Raw genomic sequence first — 17,487 nt, 5'->3', positions numbered from 1 at the left:
ATATATATTTCTTCATAAAATATTAGTGGCTGTATATTAAACGTCGTTTCTGGCCGTTCTAATATTTGAACTAGGTTAAATTTCATTTTATTTCTTAAAATATATTTTTTTCGTACGTACGAAATTATTTGAAGACAAAATCCAGTTTGGGCTTCTTACAAATATTATTACCGGCCTCAGTGGCGTCGTGGTTAGGCCATCGGTCTACAGGCTGGTAGGTACTGGGTTCAGATCCCAGTCGAGGCATGGGATTTGTAATCCAGATACCGACTCCAAACCCCGAGTGAGTGCTCCGCAAGGCTCAGTGGGTAGGTGTAAACCACTTGCACCGACCAGTGATCCATAACTGGTTCAATAAAGGCCATGGTTTGTGCTATCCTGCCTGTGGGAAGTGCAAATAAAATATCCCTTGCTGCTTGTCGTAAAAGAGCAGCCTATGTGGCGACAGCGGGTTTCCTCTAAAAAAAACAGTGTCAGAATGACCATATGTTTGACGTCCAATAGCCGATGATAAGATACAAAATTCAATGTGCTCTAGTGGCGTCGTTAAATAAAACAAACTTTACTTTTCTTACAACTATTAAGACGACCAAAAACACATTGAATATATAGGAACTGATATTCTAAAAAAGAAAATATATTTAACATGTAAGTTGAATTGTAAAAATATTGTATTAGTCGGAAACATCTTACAGTGCAGCAAACTCAGGAATGTGCCTTTAATGGACACAATATGACAGTATGATATAGTCTGTTCGCCTACAATTTATATTTTACGTCAAAGATTCCGTGAAGGAAATGCTGTTTATGCCAAGTAGTAAAACATTACAACTTTGATCTTCTTGACTTAGCCTAATGCTTGGCACACACTTACTGATTAACGCCGACGCGACAGTCGTGTCGGCGTTAATCAGCAACTGTGTGCGGACCAACGACGTGACAGTCGCGTCTAATCTCCTGTTTTGCCTTCATTAGACTGTCGCCTCGGCTGGTGTGTGCGGGTGCACATTTTCAGACCACTGCTGAGTCCCGACCCGACAGTCGAGTCGGCCTTAATCGGTAGGTGTACACCAAGCATAATATGCATTGATGATCTAGAAAAATAGCAGATTAAATTATAGCCGGCGGATAATGTCACGTGATCGTGATCGTACACGCATTAACTGCAAGCTAATCATCGTCACGGATAACCACTTTGGGACGAGTTTTCAAACACATTTCACAAGGTTATCATCATTTATTACATACCCATTAAATCTTACTATATAAATACAGCCCTGAATACAAAAATGAAATACACTTTTCCGTATTCAACTCAACTGCCGGAACTATGCCGTATTCAACGCAACTATTTATAGCACATGGTTACCGGGAATGCCCTTGGCGATATGTAAACAAAGTTGGTGCTTGGTTTGAATTGCCTATTAAAGCAGTTAACTGTTATGCATTTTTAAAATGCTATTTTGTGGAACATTTGAACTGAAAACAGACGAAAACGGTGACGAATATTTACAATTTAATGAGCGCGCTACCAAAACTAGACGGGAACGCTACTCACAAACGAGCTTTTAATCCACGAATTAAAGGTCGACGACAGTCAGTTTCACAAAGTTATTATTTTTTGTTATCCAGAACCAATCTGATTAAAATTAGCTCTACTGGGTCTACCCTGGTAGATCTAACAGCATTGCGTGGACTCCCATGTCCAGGTGACATTTCATCTATAAATAACAATTCAAATATCGACTAATTACACTTCGCCGTTTATAGCGTTATTCGGGAGCATACAAATTCTAAAAATATCGGGCGAGACTATTTATGCAATAGGCAAACATGTTGGTCTATTTCAACATTAAAAAGCAGGGGCAAAAGTGCAATAATAAACTCTGGATCACAGTTGGGTTTTTTTTCGTCTGGAAACGAATTTTATATAAAATTTTATATTGAAATTAGTTTCTGGCATACTTCGTAATTCACCCGAATCATTTCGTATACCCTCGGCATAATCCCGAATGTTTTCAAATTCTTTTCAAATCACTGGCATGATTTTGCAAGTAAGGTTTTGATTGGTCGAATGAAAGGTCAACTGGACATGAGCTCCAACGGGCTGCTGTTAGATCCACATGTAATAGTGGAGCTAATTTTAATTAGATTGATCCAGAACTAAAGGCGAGGCCACACGATACGAATGCCTCGTACGAGAATAGCCGACTGTGACAAAACAAATATTGCGATTTCATCAGTTTCTATGCAATCGGCTATTCTTGTACAATGTAATATATATATATATATATATATATATATATATATATATATATATATATATATATATATATATATATATTACTCAAAAGAATTTAAGGGTCAGACGATATTTTCGACATTATTTTCTGAATGTCAATTATATTAGCTAGACCATAATGTCACGCATGGTATTGTTCCATTTTGACGAAAGTGGGTCTAAGCAACCCATAAATGAATTAAAATCCACTGTCATTGATACTGTCGACTAGTTCTAATGGCGAAAACATGCTTACATTTGCACGTAAATTAGGGCGAAAGCGAAAGGTCTGCTAAGTGCCCATAACTTGCTTTTTCACAAAGCGCTTCATTTGCACGCTTTGCATGTGTATTCCATGTTCCCAATGCTGAATTTCCGTATAATTGGAGCTTGCGTTCGTGTACGGTGCACACTCCAAATTCGACAATGGTACGACGTCAACTGACTATCGAAGATCGAGGAAGGGCTATTGCTTGGCTTCAGGATGGCAATACGCAAAGAAATGTTGCTCTGAGACTTGGTGTCAGTCAGAGTGTCGTTGGCCGACTGTGGCAACGGTACCAAGCAACGAATTCTGTTCGAAATCGTCCACGTTCGGGAAGACCCCGAAGCACTACAAATAGAGAGGACCACTACATCACCAATATGGCTCTACGTCAACGCACAACCACTGCACGCCGATTACGTGACAATCTGCGGACTGCGACTGGAACTCGAGTGTCTGATCAAACCATACGCAATCGTCTAAGAGCCAATAATCTACGCTGCCGTCGCCAGGCTGTTCGACCACCACTCCTACCACGTCACAGAACGGCCAGACGTCAATGGTGCACGCTTCATCTGCGGTGGCAACGTGTTCAGTGGGGTCGAGTGATGTTCACTGATGAGTCCAGGTTTAGTCTCCAGTTCAACGACGGACGGGTACGTGTCTACAGCCGTCCTGGGGAGCGCTTCGCTGACGTTAACGTTAGACAACGTCACCGGTTCGGTGGTGGCAGCGTCATGGTGTGGGGCGGCATCTCTATCCACCACAGGACCCCCCTCTATGTGGTGGATGGCAATCTGAATGGAATCCGCTATCTGAATGAGATTATCCGGCCGTTGGTTCTCCCAGGCCTTCAGCAGATTGGCGGCGGGGCAGTTCTGCAGGATGACAATGCCAGACCCTACCGCGCCAGGGTGGTAACGGACTTTCTCAGACAACAAGGTATCGCCAGGATGGATTGGCCAGCATATTCGCCTGACTTGGCCCCAATAGAGCACGCCTGGGACGAATTAGGCAGGAGAGTTCGGGATAACCATGCCCCTCCGGCCAACCTTCATGATCTGGGTCAACTTCTTATGGCAGAGTGGCAGGCCATTCCCCAAGAGTTCTTCAGACGTCTGATCAACAGCATGAGGCAACGATGTGTCGAGTGTATTCGCGCCAGGGGTGGATTCACACACTATTAAACGAATGTTCTAATGTGTAAAATCCATGTTTGACGACCTTCAACTTTGACAGCATGTCATGTGACTTCTTGTATACAGTGACGTTTATTTGTGTTTTTTTTGTAAATATGGAACAATAAATTAAATTTTTGGTGTAGTTTACATCATCAATCTAATACACTCTGAAACTTATTTGGTTATAAATGTTTGACCCTTAAATTCTTTTGAGTAGTATATATAGGCCCTATATACAGTGAAACACCCCTAAGCCGGATACTCTCGGGACTAAGTAAAATGTCCAGTTTTAAGGGGTATCCGGTTTAGAGAGGTTCTCTTTTGTACTGATATTTAAAAAGGGACCATAAAACATGTCCAATTTTGAGATAATTCCGGTTTTTATAGGGTCCGGTTTTTAGAGGTTTCACTGTGTGTGTGTGTGTGTGTGTGTGTGTGTGTGTGTGTGTGTATATATATATATATCATATATCTTACATTTTCAGTGCTATCAAAGTATGTGATATTTTTCAGATCTGAAATCCCAGACCAGACAAGCGCCTCGTCTGCCTCATGCTGGCTACGCCATTGACATATGTAGTGCGCTTGGCACGTTAACTCAATACCTTTCTTAACCACACTTACTACGGCCCTTCAGACTAAAGTACATGCACATTTTTGTTCTAGACTGGGTGGTGGGGATCGCCACCAGTTCTTGTGGACCTGGGATCAGTTATCGCTTTCTTTGTGAAGCGTTTTTTTAAAAAAATTTTTTTTAATATTATACGTTACCTAACGTTATCAGAAGAGGAACGCACCCCGATATTATCTTTAAAATCAAGTGCAAATGGCGATCGTTACAATGGTTTGCCACTTTGTGAAAAGTTCAAACGCTTTTAAGCTTTTTTTGCTAACATTTATTGCTTTCCTGCTTTATGCATTTTATATCTGGAAAAATACCACGACTTTTACGACAATAACAAAAAATATATATCGCAATGCTGAAGCACAAGCAAAACGAACGATCGACTTGTCGATATCATTCCAACAGGACGTGTATTCTGGCAACGGTGTCCTCTCAAATAAAGACCCCGTTGAAAAACACCCGATTACAGATGACGGAAAAATTTATGTCATTATAACGTTTAGTAATATTAAACGGTACACGGAACTAAAGGAAAAGTTTAAGACGTGTATATCTTCCATGCTTTCCAAAACAAGAACTCGAATCGTGTTTTATATCATCGGGGACGAATACAGTAAAGACATTGCTGAACAGATCATGGACTCGGTTTGTAAAAAGTGTCATCAGGTGAGATTTAATATTAAAGTTTTTATTTTCACTTTAACTTGCTTTATAAATGAGCTTGTATCAAATTTTAATTTATTTTCGTACTTATATCCAATTAAGGCTCAAGCACGCTGTCCTGGGTACACGCATCTCGGCTATCTTTACAGGACAGTGGGTTAGTTGTTAGTTTGTGGTTAGTGAGAGAGAAGAGGGTGTAAAGGTTATTGGATGTTAAACATTTGGTTATTCTAACATAGTCTTAAAGCGGAAACCTGCTACATTTCCTTTGCATTTCAACTTATTTTCGTGCTTCTATCCAATTAAGGTTCAAGCACGCTATCCGGGGCACACACCTCAGCTATCTAGGCTGTCTGTCCAGGACAGTGGGTTAGTTGTTAGTGAGAGAAAAGAGGGTGTAGTGGCCATACACCTATCCATTGAGCCCCTAAGAACTCGCTCTGGGTTGGAGCCGGTACCGGGCTGCGAACCCTGTACCTACCAGCCTGTACTCCGATGGCTTAACCACTACGCTACCGAGGCTGGTTTTGTATCAAATGAAAAAGACTGCCCCGGGTTTACTGCCATTGCAATGTGAACTATTAATATAGCACACTAAATACATTTCTTGATTAATTAAAACAGAGTTTGTATATTGCTCTGTGTTTCTGGTCAACCTAATTTTTGTACGATCCCAAACTAGATTTTGCCTGACAATTTTCAGGGGCGTCGGAAAGAATTTGACATTGTGGAGGCGGAGAGGGTGGGTGTGGGAAGGGTGTCCCTCTTGCAGATGGTGACACAGGAGTGTTCCCGCTTGAAACATTTTCAAAGGTAACTACTTTCGGGCGATATTGTCTCATTATTAAACAGAAAGAACACTAAAATATGTACGAGTATGTACTTTTTACGTAACACCTAGAATTTTCCGAACGTTGCCAGTCACGATTCCTTATAAATTGCAAACTTATTATACTAGCGTTTGCAGCTAGCGATCGCAATGACCACCAAACTTCCACAATTAGCGATAGTGGTAGGTAGGTAGGTCACTAGTTTAACGTGGTTTCGAACACGCCCATCCCGTGTCCGACCTCCGATATGGCCTCAGATCACAGTTATCTTCCTATTTGGAAATTTGTCCGCGCAAGTAGTCTGCTGTTTGACTGTGATTATTTCATGGCAGACAGCTATGAAGTGGCAACTATCTGACTGAAGTGACAGGGGAGAGCATATAGTTTGTAACCATGTGTAACTTGTTGGCATTGAAGACTTGGTTGTGGTAATTCCGGCCCATGCAAAAGTAGTGCTTTTTGTGTAAAATGGGTGTACTCCGGCCTGGTTTGAAGGGTATGTTTGTTTAAACCAATATGCTGGGAGAAAGAGCTGGGCAACAGGGGTTGTCATTTTCAGGGTATTTGTCCCCCAGGCAGGCAAAGGTACATACAAAAATCCACGGGCTGCTGATATTAATAAACATGTTATAGCCACTAAGGCTATATAGAAACACATAGCGAAATTAATTGTGGTCTGTGGCCATATGATCGGGGATCTGACTCGGGACAGAAATAGCGATAGTGGGATTATTATTATTTTTTTAAAAATAAAATTAAGACTTTAAAAAAATAATTTAAAAATAAAAATCGCCCCGGCTCAGACTCCCCTAAGTTTGTAGCCTACATAGGCTATGATATAAAACATTTAAGGAAATAAAATGAAGTTCGAGCCATTTAGAACGACCAGAAACACACTGAATACCTTGACACATATTCGAACAAGATAAACACATATGATATGCATTTTCTGTCGTTAGGGACGGGACGTAGTCCAGTGGTAAAGCGCTCGCTCGATGCGCGGTCGGTCTGGGATCTATCCCCGTCGGTGGGCCCATTGGGCTATTTCTCGTTCCAGCCAGTGCACCACGATTGGTATATCAAAGACCCTGGTATGTACTACCCTGTCTGTGGGATGGTGCATATAAAAGATCCCTGGCTGCTAATCGAAAAGAGTATCCCATGAAGTGGCGACAGTGAGTTTCCTCTCAGTATCTGTGTGGTCCTTAATAACTATATGTCTGATGCCATATAACCGTAAAAAAAATGTGTTGAGTGCGTCGTTAAATAAAACATTTCCTTCTGTCCCGGCTAGTGAATTTCATTCTTTTTCTTTCTTTAACTATATTTCTGACGCCATATAACCGTAAATAAAATGTGTTGAGTGCGTCGTTAAATAAAACATTTCCTTCTGTCCCGACTAGTGAATTTCATTCTTTTTCTTTCTTTAACTATATTTCTGACGCCATATAACCGTAAATAAAATGTGTTGAGTGCGTCGTTAAGCAGGCTCAGGAACAATCATTACAATAGCAGAAAACTCGGTGCAGTCTCTTTAACGTTCAAGCACGCAGCCTTGTGACGAGGGGCGGAATTTAGCTCAGTCGGTAGAGCGTTCGCCTGAGGTGTTTGCACCGTAGGATAAAACTACCTCAGTGGCTCATTCTTTGATCCCCCCCCCCCCCCCCCCCCCCCCCGTTCCAACAAGTACACCACGACGTATATAAAATGCCGTGGTATGTGCCGTCCTCTCTGTAGGGAAGGTAGATAAAAAAAAACACTTTGCTACTAATGGAAAAATGTAACGGGTTTCTTCTCTAAGACTATATGTCAGAATTATCAAATGTTTGACATCCAAATAAATAAATGTAACCCAATACTATTTTTATGGATTTGGCTTATTTAATTCAAAGCACTTACTGCTTACTTTAAATTCACCACTTAAACACCTTTACCCCTCCCCACCCCTTCTGCCCCGGAGTCGGTCAGAGATCGGATCCGAGATGGGCGTGCCTGAACCTATTCTTGGATAAGTCAGAATGACCAAATGTTTGACATCCAATAGCCAGTGATTAATAAATCAATTTACTCTAGTGGAGTCGTTAAACAAAACAAACTTTAACTCTGTGTGTATAACTAGTCGGGGTGTGTTTGTGTGTGTGTGTGTGTATATGTGTGTGTGTGTGCTAAATCAAAATTGTTATTTTACTTTTATTTTCAGTTAATTCATCTTGATGTTAACCAGATATCGGAGAAATTTAATCACATCATACTTAATATGTTGAAGTCCTTCACCATACCAGGACATTATTACAACGACGCCCTCTTCTTCCTGTCGCTGATAATTCACAGAGTTATGCCCCCTTACTTGCACAAAGTGATAATGATAGATGCCGACTTGAAATTCCAATCTGATATTAACCAGCTATACAGACTATTTGGAGAGTTCAAAGAAGGAAACATTATTGGAATTGCCAAAGAATTACAACCCGTTTACAGACATGCGTTCGGGCAGTATCGTAAACATCATCCGGGAACTCTCGTGGGGGAGCCACCGCCCAATGGGTTCACGGGATTCAATAGTGGAGTTCTACTTCTTGACCTTGACAAAATGAGAAGGTCGCAACTTTACAATTCGTTAATAGATTCGCAGGAAGTTTTTAAACTCACAGAAAAATACTATTTTAAAGGTTTCTTAGGGGATCAGGACTTTTTCACACTGCTATCTTTGGAATATATGAATGTGTTTTATATTTTGCCGTGCACATGGAACAGACAGCTGTGTCAGTGGTTTCGCTACCATGGATACGTTGACGTATTTGATGAATATTTTATGTGCACAGGCCACGTTAATATTTATCATGGTAACTGCAATACATCATTTCCCACTTAAATTTTTGTTTTATCATCAGGTGATTAATCAGAGAAAATATTCCAATTATAGTTAAAGTTCGTTTTGTTTACCAACACCACTAGAGTACATAGATTTATTAATCATCGGTTATTGGATGTCAAACATTTGGTAATTATAATCTTAGAGAAGAATCCCGCTATATGCACCATCCCACAGACAGGGTAGCACATACCACAGCCTTTGGTATACCAGTTGTGGTGCATTGGTTAGAGCGAGAAATAGCCCAATTGGCCCATCGAGGGGTATGAATTCTAAACCGACCGCGCATCAAGCGACAAAGTCTTTATACAGGCTGTACCTGTTGACCAATCCCATCTGTTAATATATAAACAGAAATAAATATTGTTTAAAACAAGTGCGGGACGTAGCCCAGTGGTAAAGCGCTCGCTTGATACGCGGTCGGTTTGGGATCGATCCCCGTCGGTGGGCCCATTGGGCTATAACATTTCACCATAATTTCACTTCAGTAGAGTCAAGTTTTTGTGTGTGTTTTTTTAAACGACACCCATAAGCGTACAAGACGGAGTGCTGGAGTAGGCTAAACCTAAAATTCGGGAATAAATTATAGTTATTTGGGCAAAATGTGCTAACCAGATATCTTTTTACCATGAATTTCAATCGTTCTAATGCTAATATGAATTTAATTGTGTGGTTTTTTTTTTTATCCAGATTCGTGCATTTTCGTTTAATTCGGGCAAAAGCCAGCCTGCCCCCTAAACAAATGGGAGCCCCCCCCCCCAAAAAACAAAATTCAAAAAATAATCAAACAATGTAATAGCAACTTTGCACTGGAATTTTCCAGCGTTCTGAAAACAGAAACGTCATACATGTATCAAATTTGTTGTTATTCATAATTATTGTAAGGAGAAGTTAAATACTGACATCATTTAAATTCGCCACATTAAACTTTTAAAGGCATTCAGTCACAGATGGTTGATCTAATTAATGACTCAACAATTTCAAAGTATCTGAAAATTTGATTTGTCCTAAAAGTACTTTATTTAACCATATACATAACCACTATATCCTACTTATTATTGATATTTTGTGGAAATAATTGAATTATGTCGACGGTCCGTAATTCAGGGGAAAATAACTATTTGGATACCTGAGAATTTGGAAATTGAGGCACTGGATTTTATTTAGGTATCATCTGCCAGTATAAGTAACAAGATATTTTCAATACAAAATGAAATGTGTGACTGTCACGTCGTTAAATGGAGCTTGGGGGTCTATACACAAAAATCGTAACATTGCATATTGATAGCGGTACAATGTCAGCTCATGCTTCTGATGAGACGGTGGATCTCTGGAATAGTGACAGAGATCCGTCCACGAGTTAAAGGATATCAAGTTGAGGTTGTGGATGTTGTAAATATGCACGTGGTTCCCACGCACCCAACGACGCAACAAATCCAACACCTGCACAATTGCGAACGAAAGAAAGAAAGAAATGTTTTATTTAACGACGCACTCATCACATTTTATTTTACGGTTATATGGTGTCAGACATATGGTTAAGGACCACACAGATTTTGAGAGGAAACCCGCTGTCGCCACTACATGGGCTACTCTTTCCGATTAGCAGCAAGGGATCTTTTATTTGCGCTTCCCACAGGCAGGATAGCACAAACCATGGTCTTTGTTGAACCAGTTATGGATCACTGGTCGGTGCAAGTGGTTTACACCTACCCATTGAGCCTTGCGGAGCACTCACTCAGGGTTTGGAGTCGGTATCTGGATTAAAAATCCCATGCCTCGACTGGGATCCGAACCCAGTACCTACAAGCCTGTAGACCGATGGCCTAACCACTACGCTACCGAGGCCGGTCCCCCAATTACGAACAAGTCGGGCGATCTTACAAGCCAGATTAGTACCTCGATAGTGTTTCTCTGAAGGATGAAGGAAGTAAGGAAATGTTTTATTTAACGACGCACTCAACACATTTTATTTACGGTTATATGGCGTCGGACACATGGTTAAGGATCACACAGATATTGAGGGAGAAAACCCGCTGTCGCCACTTTATGGGCTACTCTTTTCGGTTCAGCAGCAAGGGATCTTTTATATGCATAATCCCACAGACAGGATAGCACATACCACGGCCTTTGGTGTACCAGTCGTGATGCACTGGCTGGAACGGGAAATAGCCCAATGGGCCCACCGACGGGAATCGATCCTAGATCGATAGCACATCAGGCAAGCGCTGTACCACTGAGCTACGTCCCGTCCCTTTCCTCTGAAGGAGTCCAGTTGTTAGTCTTGCTGAATGCTAGCATGCATTGTCCTGTTGAAGCAAAACCATACAACAGACAGCTAGGATAGCACACGTATACATGCACAGGCACGGCAAAAGCAAGTAGACATGGTGGGGGCGGGGGGGGGGGGGGTGGTACTGACTGAGATCGATGGCTCAAAGCAACGTTTCTATGTGGTTTCGGGGGTAGGCCTATGCTCCCCCGTAAAATTGTGAAAACTAGATGTCCTGAAATGCAATTACCTGCATTCTACAAGTAAAATTCATCTCTGCCTTAAAATTTACTTCCAATCATGTTTTTGATTCAGAATTATTGGAGGATGGGGTGGCTAGAGTCCACATCAGCCCTCCAGCTCTTCCGTGCCTGATACAAAAATAACGAATTAGGTTCTCAACAACGTGTGTGTGTGTGTGTGTGTGTGTGTGTAAGAATGAATGAATGTTTAACGACACCCCAGCACGAAAAATACATCGGCTATTGGGTGTCAAACTACGGTAATGCAAACAAATAAGGTGATGATCAACATCAATATAAAAATTCAAGATTTAAATAAAAACTGTAAAAGGACTGTACAAGAATACAAATATCACAGATAGATACTGACTTTTACTAAAAATTTCAATTTGTGCTGTATTGGCCATTCTCAAAGAGAATGTTACACCCCTGCACCACGGCGAGGTTACAGCACGCGCAGGGGATGTGTGTGAGAATTAAAATTAAAACAAAACACCAGCAGATCATCATCTATAATAACTGTATTGCATTTTATCCATGCAAAGATAGGGGCAGGGTGTAGCCAGTGGTAAAGCGCACGCTTGATGCGCGGTCGGTCTAGGATCGATGGGCCCATCGGGCTATTTGTCGTTCCATCCAGTGCACCACAACTGGTATATCAAATGCCGTGGTATGTGCTATCCTGTCTGGGATAGTGCATATAAAAAAGACCCCTTGCTGCTAAGCGAAAAGAGTAGCCCATGAAGTGGCGACAGCGGGTTTCTTCTCTCAATATCTGTGTGGTCCTTAACTATATGTCCGACGCCATATAACCGTACATAAAATGTGTTGAGTATGTCGTTAAATAAAACATTTCCTTCCTTCCATGCAAAGATATTACGTTATTTTATAGGGATTAACTAACCCGAGTAATCGGACTGTAGAGGGCTAGACGGACATTTGGACAGATATTTAGTAAGGGCTATTAAATATCTGTCCAAATGTCCGTCTAGCACTACAGTCAGAGTACTCGGGCTAGGGATTAGCGTACACATTTAGGGCGAGCTGTTTTAATCATTATTTTATATTTTTAATAAAAAAACCAAATTATGTAATTTAACAGGGCAGGTGTCTGGTCTGTGCCTTTGGTAGTGGCTTGGTTAATATTACCTCGTCTACTGCCCTAGGTATTATAAATTAAAGTGTTCGCCGCGTCTTCTAAATAACCTAATCGTGTTGTTTTAGAGGACAACTGAGGAGTCGCCTGTTTTTCCATGGATCGGCCGGGTTCAACTCTCTCCTTCTGGCAGTCTTGGTACTCAAAACGAAATATTAAATTAACCATCGCTGGATTTTTTGCGCCACTCCCCTAGTGGCACCAGCGATTAAACTCTTATAACCCTTTGGCGTCACTCTTCAAGTGACGCCGGTTTGGGAAGTTATAATAACTTCCTAAACAACTAGTAGGCTGCCAGGATTGGACTGAACTGCGGTTGTTTTTTTTTTTTTTTTTTTTTTTTTTTTTTTTTTTTTTTTTTTTTTGGACACGGTGTGTTTGTGTGTGTGTGTGTGTGTGTGTGTGTGTGATGGGATGCCGGGAGTTAGAGCATTCTTTGGGGCTACAGGCGTAGGCGGTTCGGCCTTAGATTTTGTGTAGGGCCGGCCTCCCCTCCCGACCGACCCTCACTTGGTCACACCAATGTTTAAAATATGCCCATCTAAATTTGCGCCGAAATTATATTATATTAATAATTTATATAGGAAAGGAATGCTAATATTTTTCTTTAAGGGCGCAGCCAAAACTTATTAACCCCAGTTTTCCCCAGTTTTATACTTTTGGCGTTAATATTCAAAATTTCTAAATTGACCCTATTTGTTAGGATATCCCTGTCCCGAGTCAGATCCCCGATCCTATCGGAGGCCGGACTCGGGATAGGCGTATTCAAAACCCTATTAGTATATGGACACGTTAAACCAGTTACTAAGCTAAGCTGTTTTAGCGCATGCTTGTCATGGCTCGGCCGGCTCCTCCGTCTATAACAGGAAAGGTTGGGGTGGTGGAGAAGGGACCGCCTGCACTGGCAGGTGCAAGAGAGCACCAGCAGCCCGACTGGGGTCAGTAGCAGTCAGAGGGAAAGATGTTATTACTTCTTTTATTTTTATAAGCTGAGCTACGGGTGTCTTGTGGGATCGATTCCCGTCGGTGGGCCCATTGGGCTATTTCTCATTCCAGCCAGTGCACCAAGACTGGTATATCAAAGGCCGTGGCATGTACTTCCCTGTCTGTGGGATGGTGCATATAAAAGATCCCTTGCTGCTAATCAGAAAGAGTAGCCCATGGAGTGGCGACAGCGGGTTTCCTCTCTCAATACCATGTCTTTCTACCGGCCTCCGTGGCGTCGTGGTTAGGCCATCGGTCTACAGGCTGGTAGGTACTGGGTTCGGATCCCAGTCGAGGCATGGGATTTTTAATCCAGATTCCGACTCCAAACCCTGAATGAGTGCTCCGCAAGGCTCAGTGTGTAGGTGTAAACCACTTGCACCGACCAGTGATCCATAACTGGTTCAACAAAGGCCATGGTTTGTGCTGTCCTGCCTGTGGGAAACGCAAATAAAAGATCCCTTGCTGCCTGTCGTAAAAGTGTCGACAGCGGGTTTCCTCTAAAAAACCAGTGTCAGAATGACCAATTGTTTGACGTCCAATAGCCGATGATAAGATAAAAAAAATCAATGTGCTCTAGTGGCGTCGTTAAATAAAACAAAATTTACTTTAGGGCCGTCCATAATTTTCAAAATTTTCACACAAGTGTACAAAGAGTACACTTTTGACTACCCCACTCTCCCCCCCCCCCCCCCCCCCCCCCTAAAAGTGTACATTCCCCAAATGAAAAATGTTGATCGACTTTTTTTCATTTTCAAAAAAAGTGTACGCTGGCCCTTTACGGTTTGTACGCTCGTGAAATTTTTTAAAATTATGGACGGCCCCTTACTTTTCTGTCTTTCTGGTACAATAAATTAAAACAAGTGATCCGCCCTAGCATAGGTGCTGACCTATGATTTGCATATTGCTTAGTGCAAATACGCGCATGCTCAGTGCGAAATTGTTGGTGAAAACCAAATGACGGATGTCTGGCGTACTCTTTGATGAACAAGAGGTTTACCAACCGTTTCGAGGTACACATTTTCTGACTTATTTCGTGTTATACTGATTTATAATTACACCATCTTGTATATCCACAAACACATTTGATCATATTTCATGCCGTGAAAAGATATTCCATTTTCTTTGTAATCATATGTTTATTGTCTGCTTTTTTGTTAGACCGATATCCCGTTTTTACTCAAATATGTAATAACGAGCGTAACGATATACAAATATCAGTTTAATTGACCTTAAGGTCATGTTTACATCAGCGTTATTATTTGATAAATTCAGGATTTTTGGCAAAGAACATCAGCGTATTTGTTTAACAAACGCATACATACTGTACACAAATGAATTTGTTCTGTTATTGTTTGAAAAAAGTACAATTTTTAAAGCCATATGACTAGCAGCCTGTAAATACTCACTAAGTTGTCTATAAATCATTTATGAAGACCACTGCTGATTTCATGTTTATAACCTCTGCAAACAAAGAAATCTTTAATGAAAACCCAGCACATTGTTTCAGCAATAGCTGTTAAGTGTCTAATGTGTTCTTTAAAAAAAGAAAAAAGAAACTTGTTAAAAAAAAACCCAAACACCAACAACAAACCCTCAGGATTGAACCAACAACGAACTCCACTCAGGACCACTGTGTCATTATATATGTGCCATTTATTAATAGCATTCACATAAAGAGTTGACCTACTAACTTACTTATTTATTTATTGTATTAAAAGCCATACCATTTGATATTAGAAAGTTTTAGTTTGAGGATCATTGTGGCAGGGGTGATTGCCAACGAAAAATTAGATTTCTGTTTACACTTTACAGGTTTAACAAGAAACAGAAACAGAAAGACAATTAACCAGGGCTAATTAAACTCTGCGAAACTTCCATTTCGATTTTCATCCAGATTCGCACAAGCCTTAAACATCCAGATTCTGTGGGTCCGAACATAGACCCCTTACCAAAAGAAAGTGGCACTGAAAGTTCTCAATTTTTATGCTAAAAACACCCAATATATATATATATTTAATTATGTCTGTTCCAATAAATTAATTCCACAGTGGTCTACTGCAGCATCCAGTGCCCTGACAATATACCCCATTTATGATTTACTCACACTAATTTTTCCCAATCCCATCAGACATGGGACCATGGCAGAATATCCTGTATAAATCCCTGTTATACTTATACACTGCAGCTGTGTATATACAGGGGCGACAGAGTTGGGAAAGAAAGAAAAAAATGTTTTTATTTAACGACGCTCTCAACACATTTTATTTACGGTTATATGGCATCAGACATATGGTTAAGGATCACACAGATATTGAGAGAGGAAACCTGCTGTCGCCACTTCATGATCTACTCTTTTTTGTGATTAGCAGCAAGGGATCTTTTATATGCACCATCTCATAGACAGGATATCACATACCACAGCCTTTGATGTACCAGTCATGGTGCACTGGCTGGAGTGAGAAATAGCGCAATGGGCCCACTGACAGGGATCGATCCCAAACCGACCGCACATCAAGCAGGTGCTTTACCAATGGGCTAAGTCTCGCCCCATGCAGTTGGGTCGACATGGGTATCACCTGCATCCCCAATATTTCGGCTTTTTGTTTTTAAGAGTACATACTCATACATATTTTAGTGTTCTTTCTGCTTAACAATCTGATAATATAATATCGTCTGAAAGTAGATATTTTTGAAAATGTTTCAAGCGGGAACACCCTGCAGTGCCCTCTGCAAGAGGGGGAACCCCTCCCACACCCACCCTCTCTTATTACTTCCGACGTCCTGACGTCCTGATATAGCTTTAGCTAATTGGGGCTAGCTAGCTATATATACAGTGGTCATATTTGGGGGGGGGGGGGGACCCAGTGTAATGCGGGGAACATTTTGTTCAGTATCGCATCACGATTCACTATACAAGTTAGAGAGATCGCTGCACAATTTTAAAACATTAAATAGTAGTTGCTAATTAATCAATTTTCAGTTGACTAGAAATATCACTAATCAACATTTTGAAAACAAAATGTTCCCTGTAATGCCACCATATCCCATTTAAACTTTCCCAGTACTTAGTAGCACAGGTTACATGTAGTAAGAAGCAATAGGGATTGCATGGAGTTCAGTTCTATTACCAGAAGATACTGAAGGTAACATTATGTACCCTAAAGTCCTGGCAATTAATGGATATATTATATAGCCTGTATGACACTATATGTATAATTTATTCTGTTCAGATTGTGTGAATGTGTATGACATACAAGATCAAATTTCAACACATGTATCTATACCTAGTAAGGGCACTTATGGTCTGTTTTATTAATATGTATCAGACGTATAAAATGACATGACAATTTCTGAAATTCAGTATAAATTTGTATACCGGTACATGTACATGTAAATATATATCTTTGTATGTTGCTAACTATAGTATTCATGATAAAAGAGATTACTGTCAACACTCGCCAAGCATTAAAAACAGTACATTTCTAGATGGATTCCATCAGTTGTATTCATGACATGACAGTTTCTGAAATTCAGCATCAGTTTGTATTCTGGTACGTATACATATACATGCAGGGCTATTTGTGGGTGATCAGAACATTTTGACAAATTATCTTAAAAATGCAAAACCTATAGCTATTTTCAACAAAATAACAAGTTAGTAAACAAATGTTTTCTCCAAATTAAAATAAACTTTTGCCAATTGTTCTTAACTGTGGCATAAAATTTGGCACAAACGATTTTGTCATTCGTCTGTCGGTTATGCAAAACCAGTATCAACATAAATGTCGGATCATTCGTGGAAAAGCTGTATTGTTTAAGCCTAAATTGAAATTGGTTAAATATAAAAAAAAAAAAAAATCTTCCCCAAAAGAGGTCAAAAAAGATTTTGACATAGGGTAGATTTTCACGGGTCAGTTGGGTTAGGACAAACCAACCGAATTTTTATTTGCCTGATAGCTTTTAAGTTAGTCCTAGCACACAAAAATAATATTTTCAGATTTATGATAGAAGAAAAGCTTCTCGTTTGAATATCGTTGCCCATTAAGTTCATTAACCTTTTTATTTGTATCTGAACTACTGAAAAAAAATTGTTTGTGCAAATACTAAAACCAC

The 17,487-nt window shown here is 40.5% G+C and overlaps 2 protein-coding genes across 2 annotated transcripts in view; both read left to right on the top strand.

The window, feature by feature from the left end:
• The first annotated feature begins 4,438 nt into the window (after positions 1 to 4,438).
• On the top strand, positions 4,439 to 8,797 carry LOC121390592 (xyloside xylosyltransferase 1-like). Its single transcript, XM_041522447.1, has 2 exons — positions 4,439 to 5,018; positions 8,046 to 8,797. The coding sequence occupies exons 1-2, from the start codon at positions 4,554 to 4,556 to the stop codon at positions 8,715 to 8,717; spliced, it is 1,137 nt and encodes a 378-aa protein (XP_041378381.1). The 5' UTR covers positions 4,439 to 4,553; the 3' UTR covers positions 8,718 to 8,797.
• Positions 8,798 to 14,233: 5,436 nt separating this feature from the next.
• The window catches only part of LOC121390397 (protein dispatched homolog 3-like), a 64,976-nt gene continuing 61,722 nt past the window's right edge, over positions 14,234 to 17,487 (top strand). Inside the window, exon 1 of the mRNA XM_041522196.1 lies at positions 14,234 to 14,384. The gene's annotated coding sequence lies outside the window, so the exon portion shown is untranslated. The remainder of the gene's footprint in view (positions 14,385 to 17,487) is intronic.

The sequence above is a fragment of the Gigantopelta aegis genome, chromosome 15 (genome assembly GCF_016097555.1).
Source record: "Gigantopelta aegis isolate Gae_Host chromosome 15, Gae_host_genome, whole genome shotgun sequence".
In the NCBI taxonomy this organism is placed as follows: domain Eukaryota; kingdom Metazoa; phylum Mollusca; class Gastropoda; order Neomphalida; family Peltospiridae; genus Gigantopelta; species Gigantopelta aegis.
This window is presented reverse-complemented; position numbering and strand designations above follow the sequence as displayed.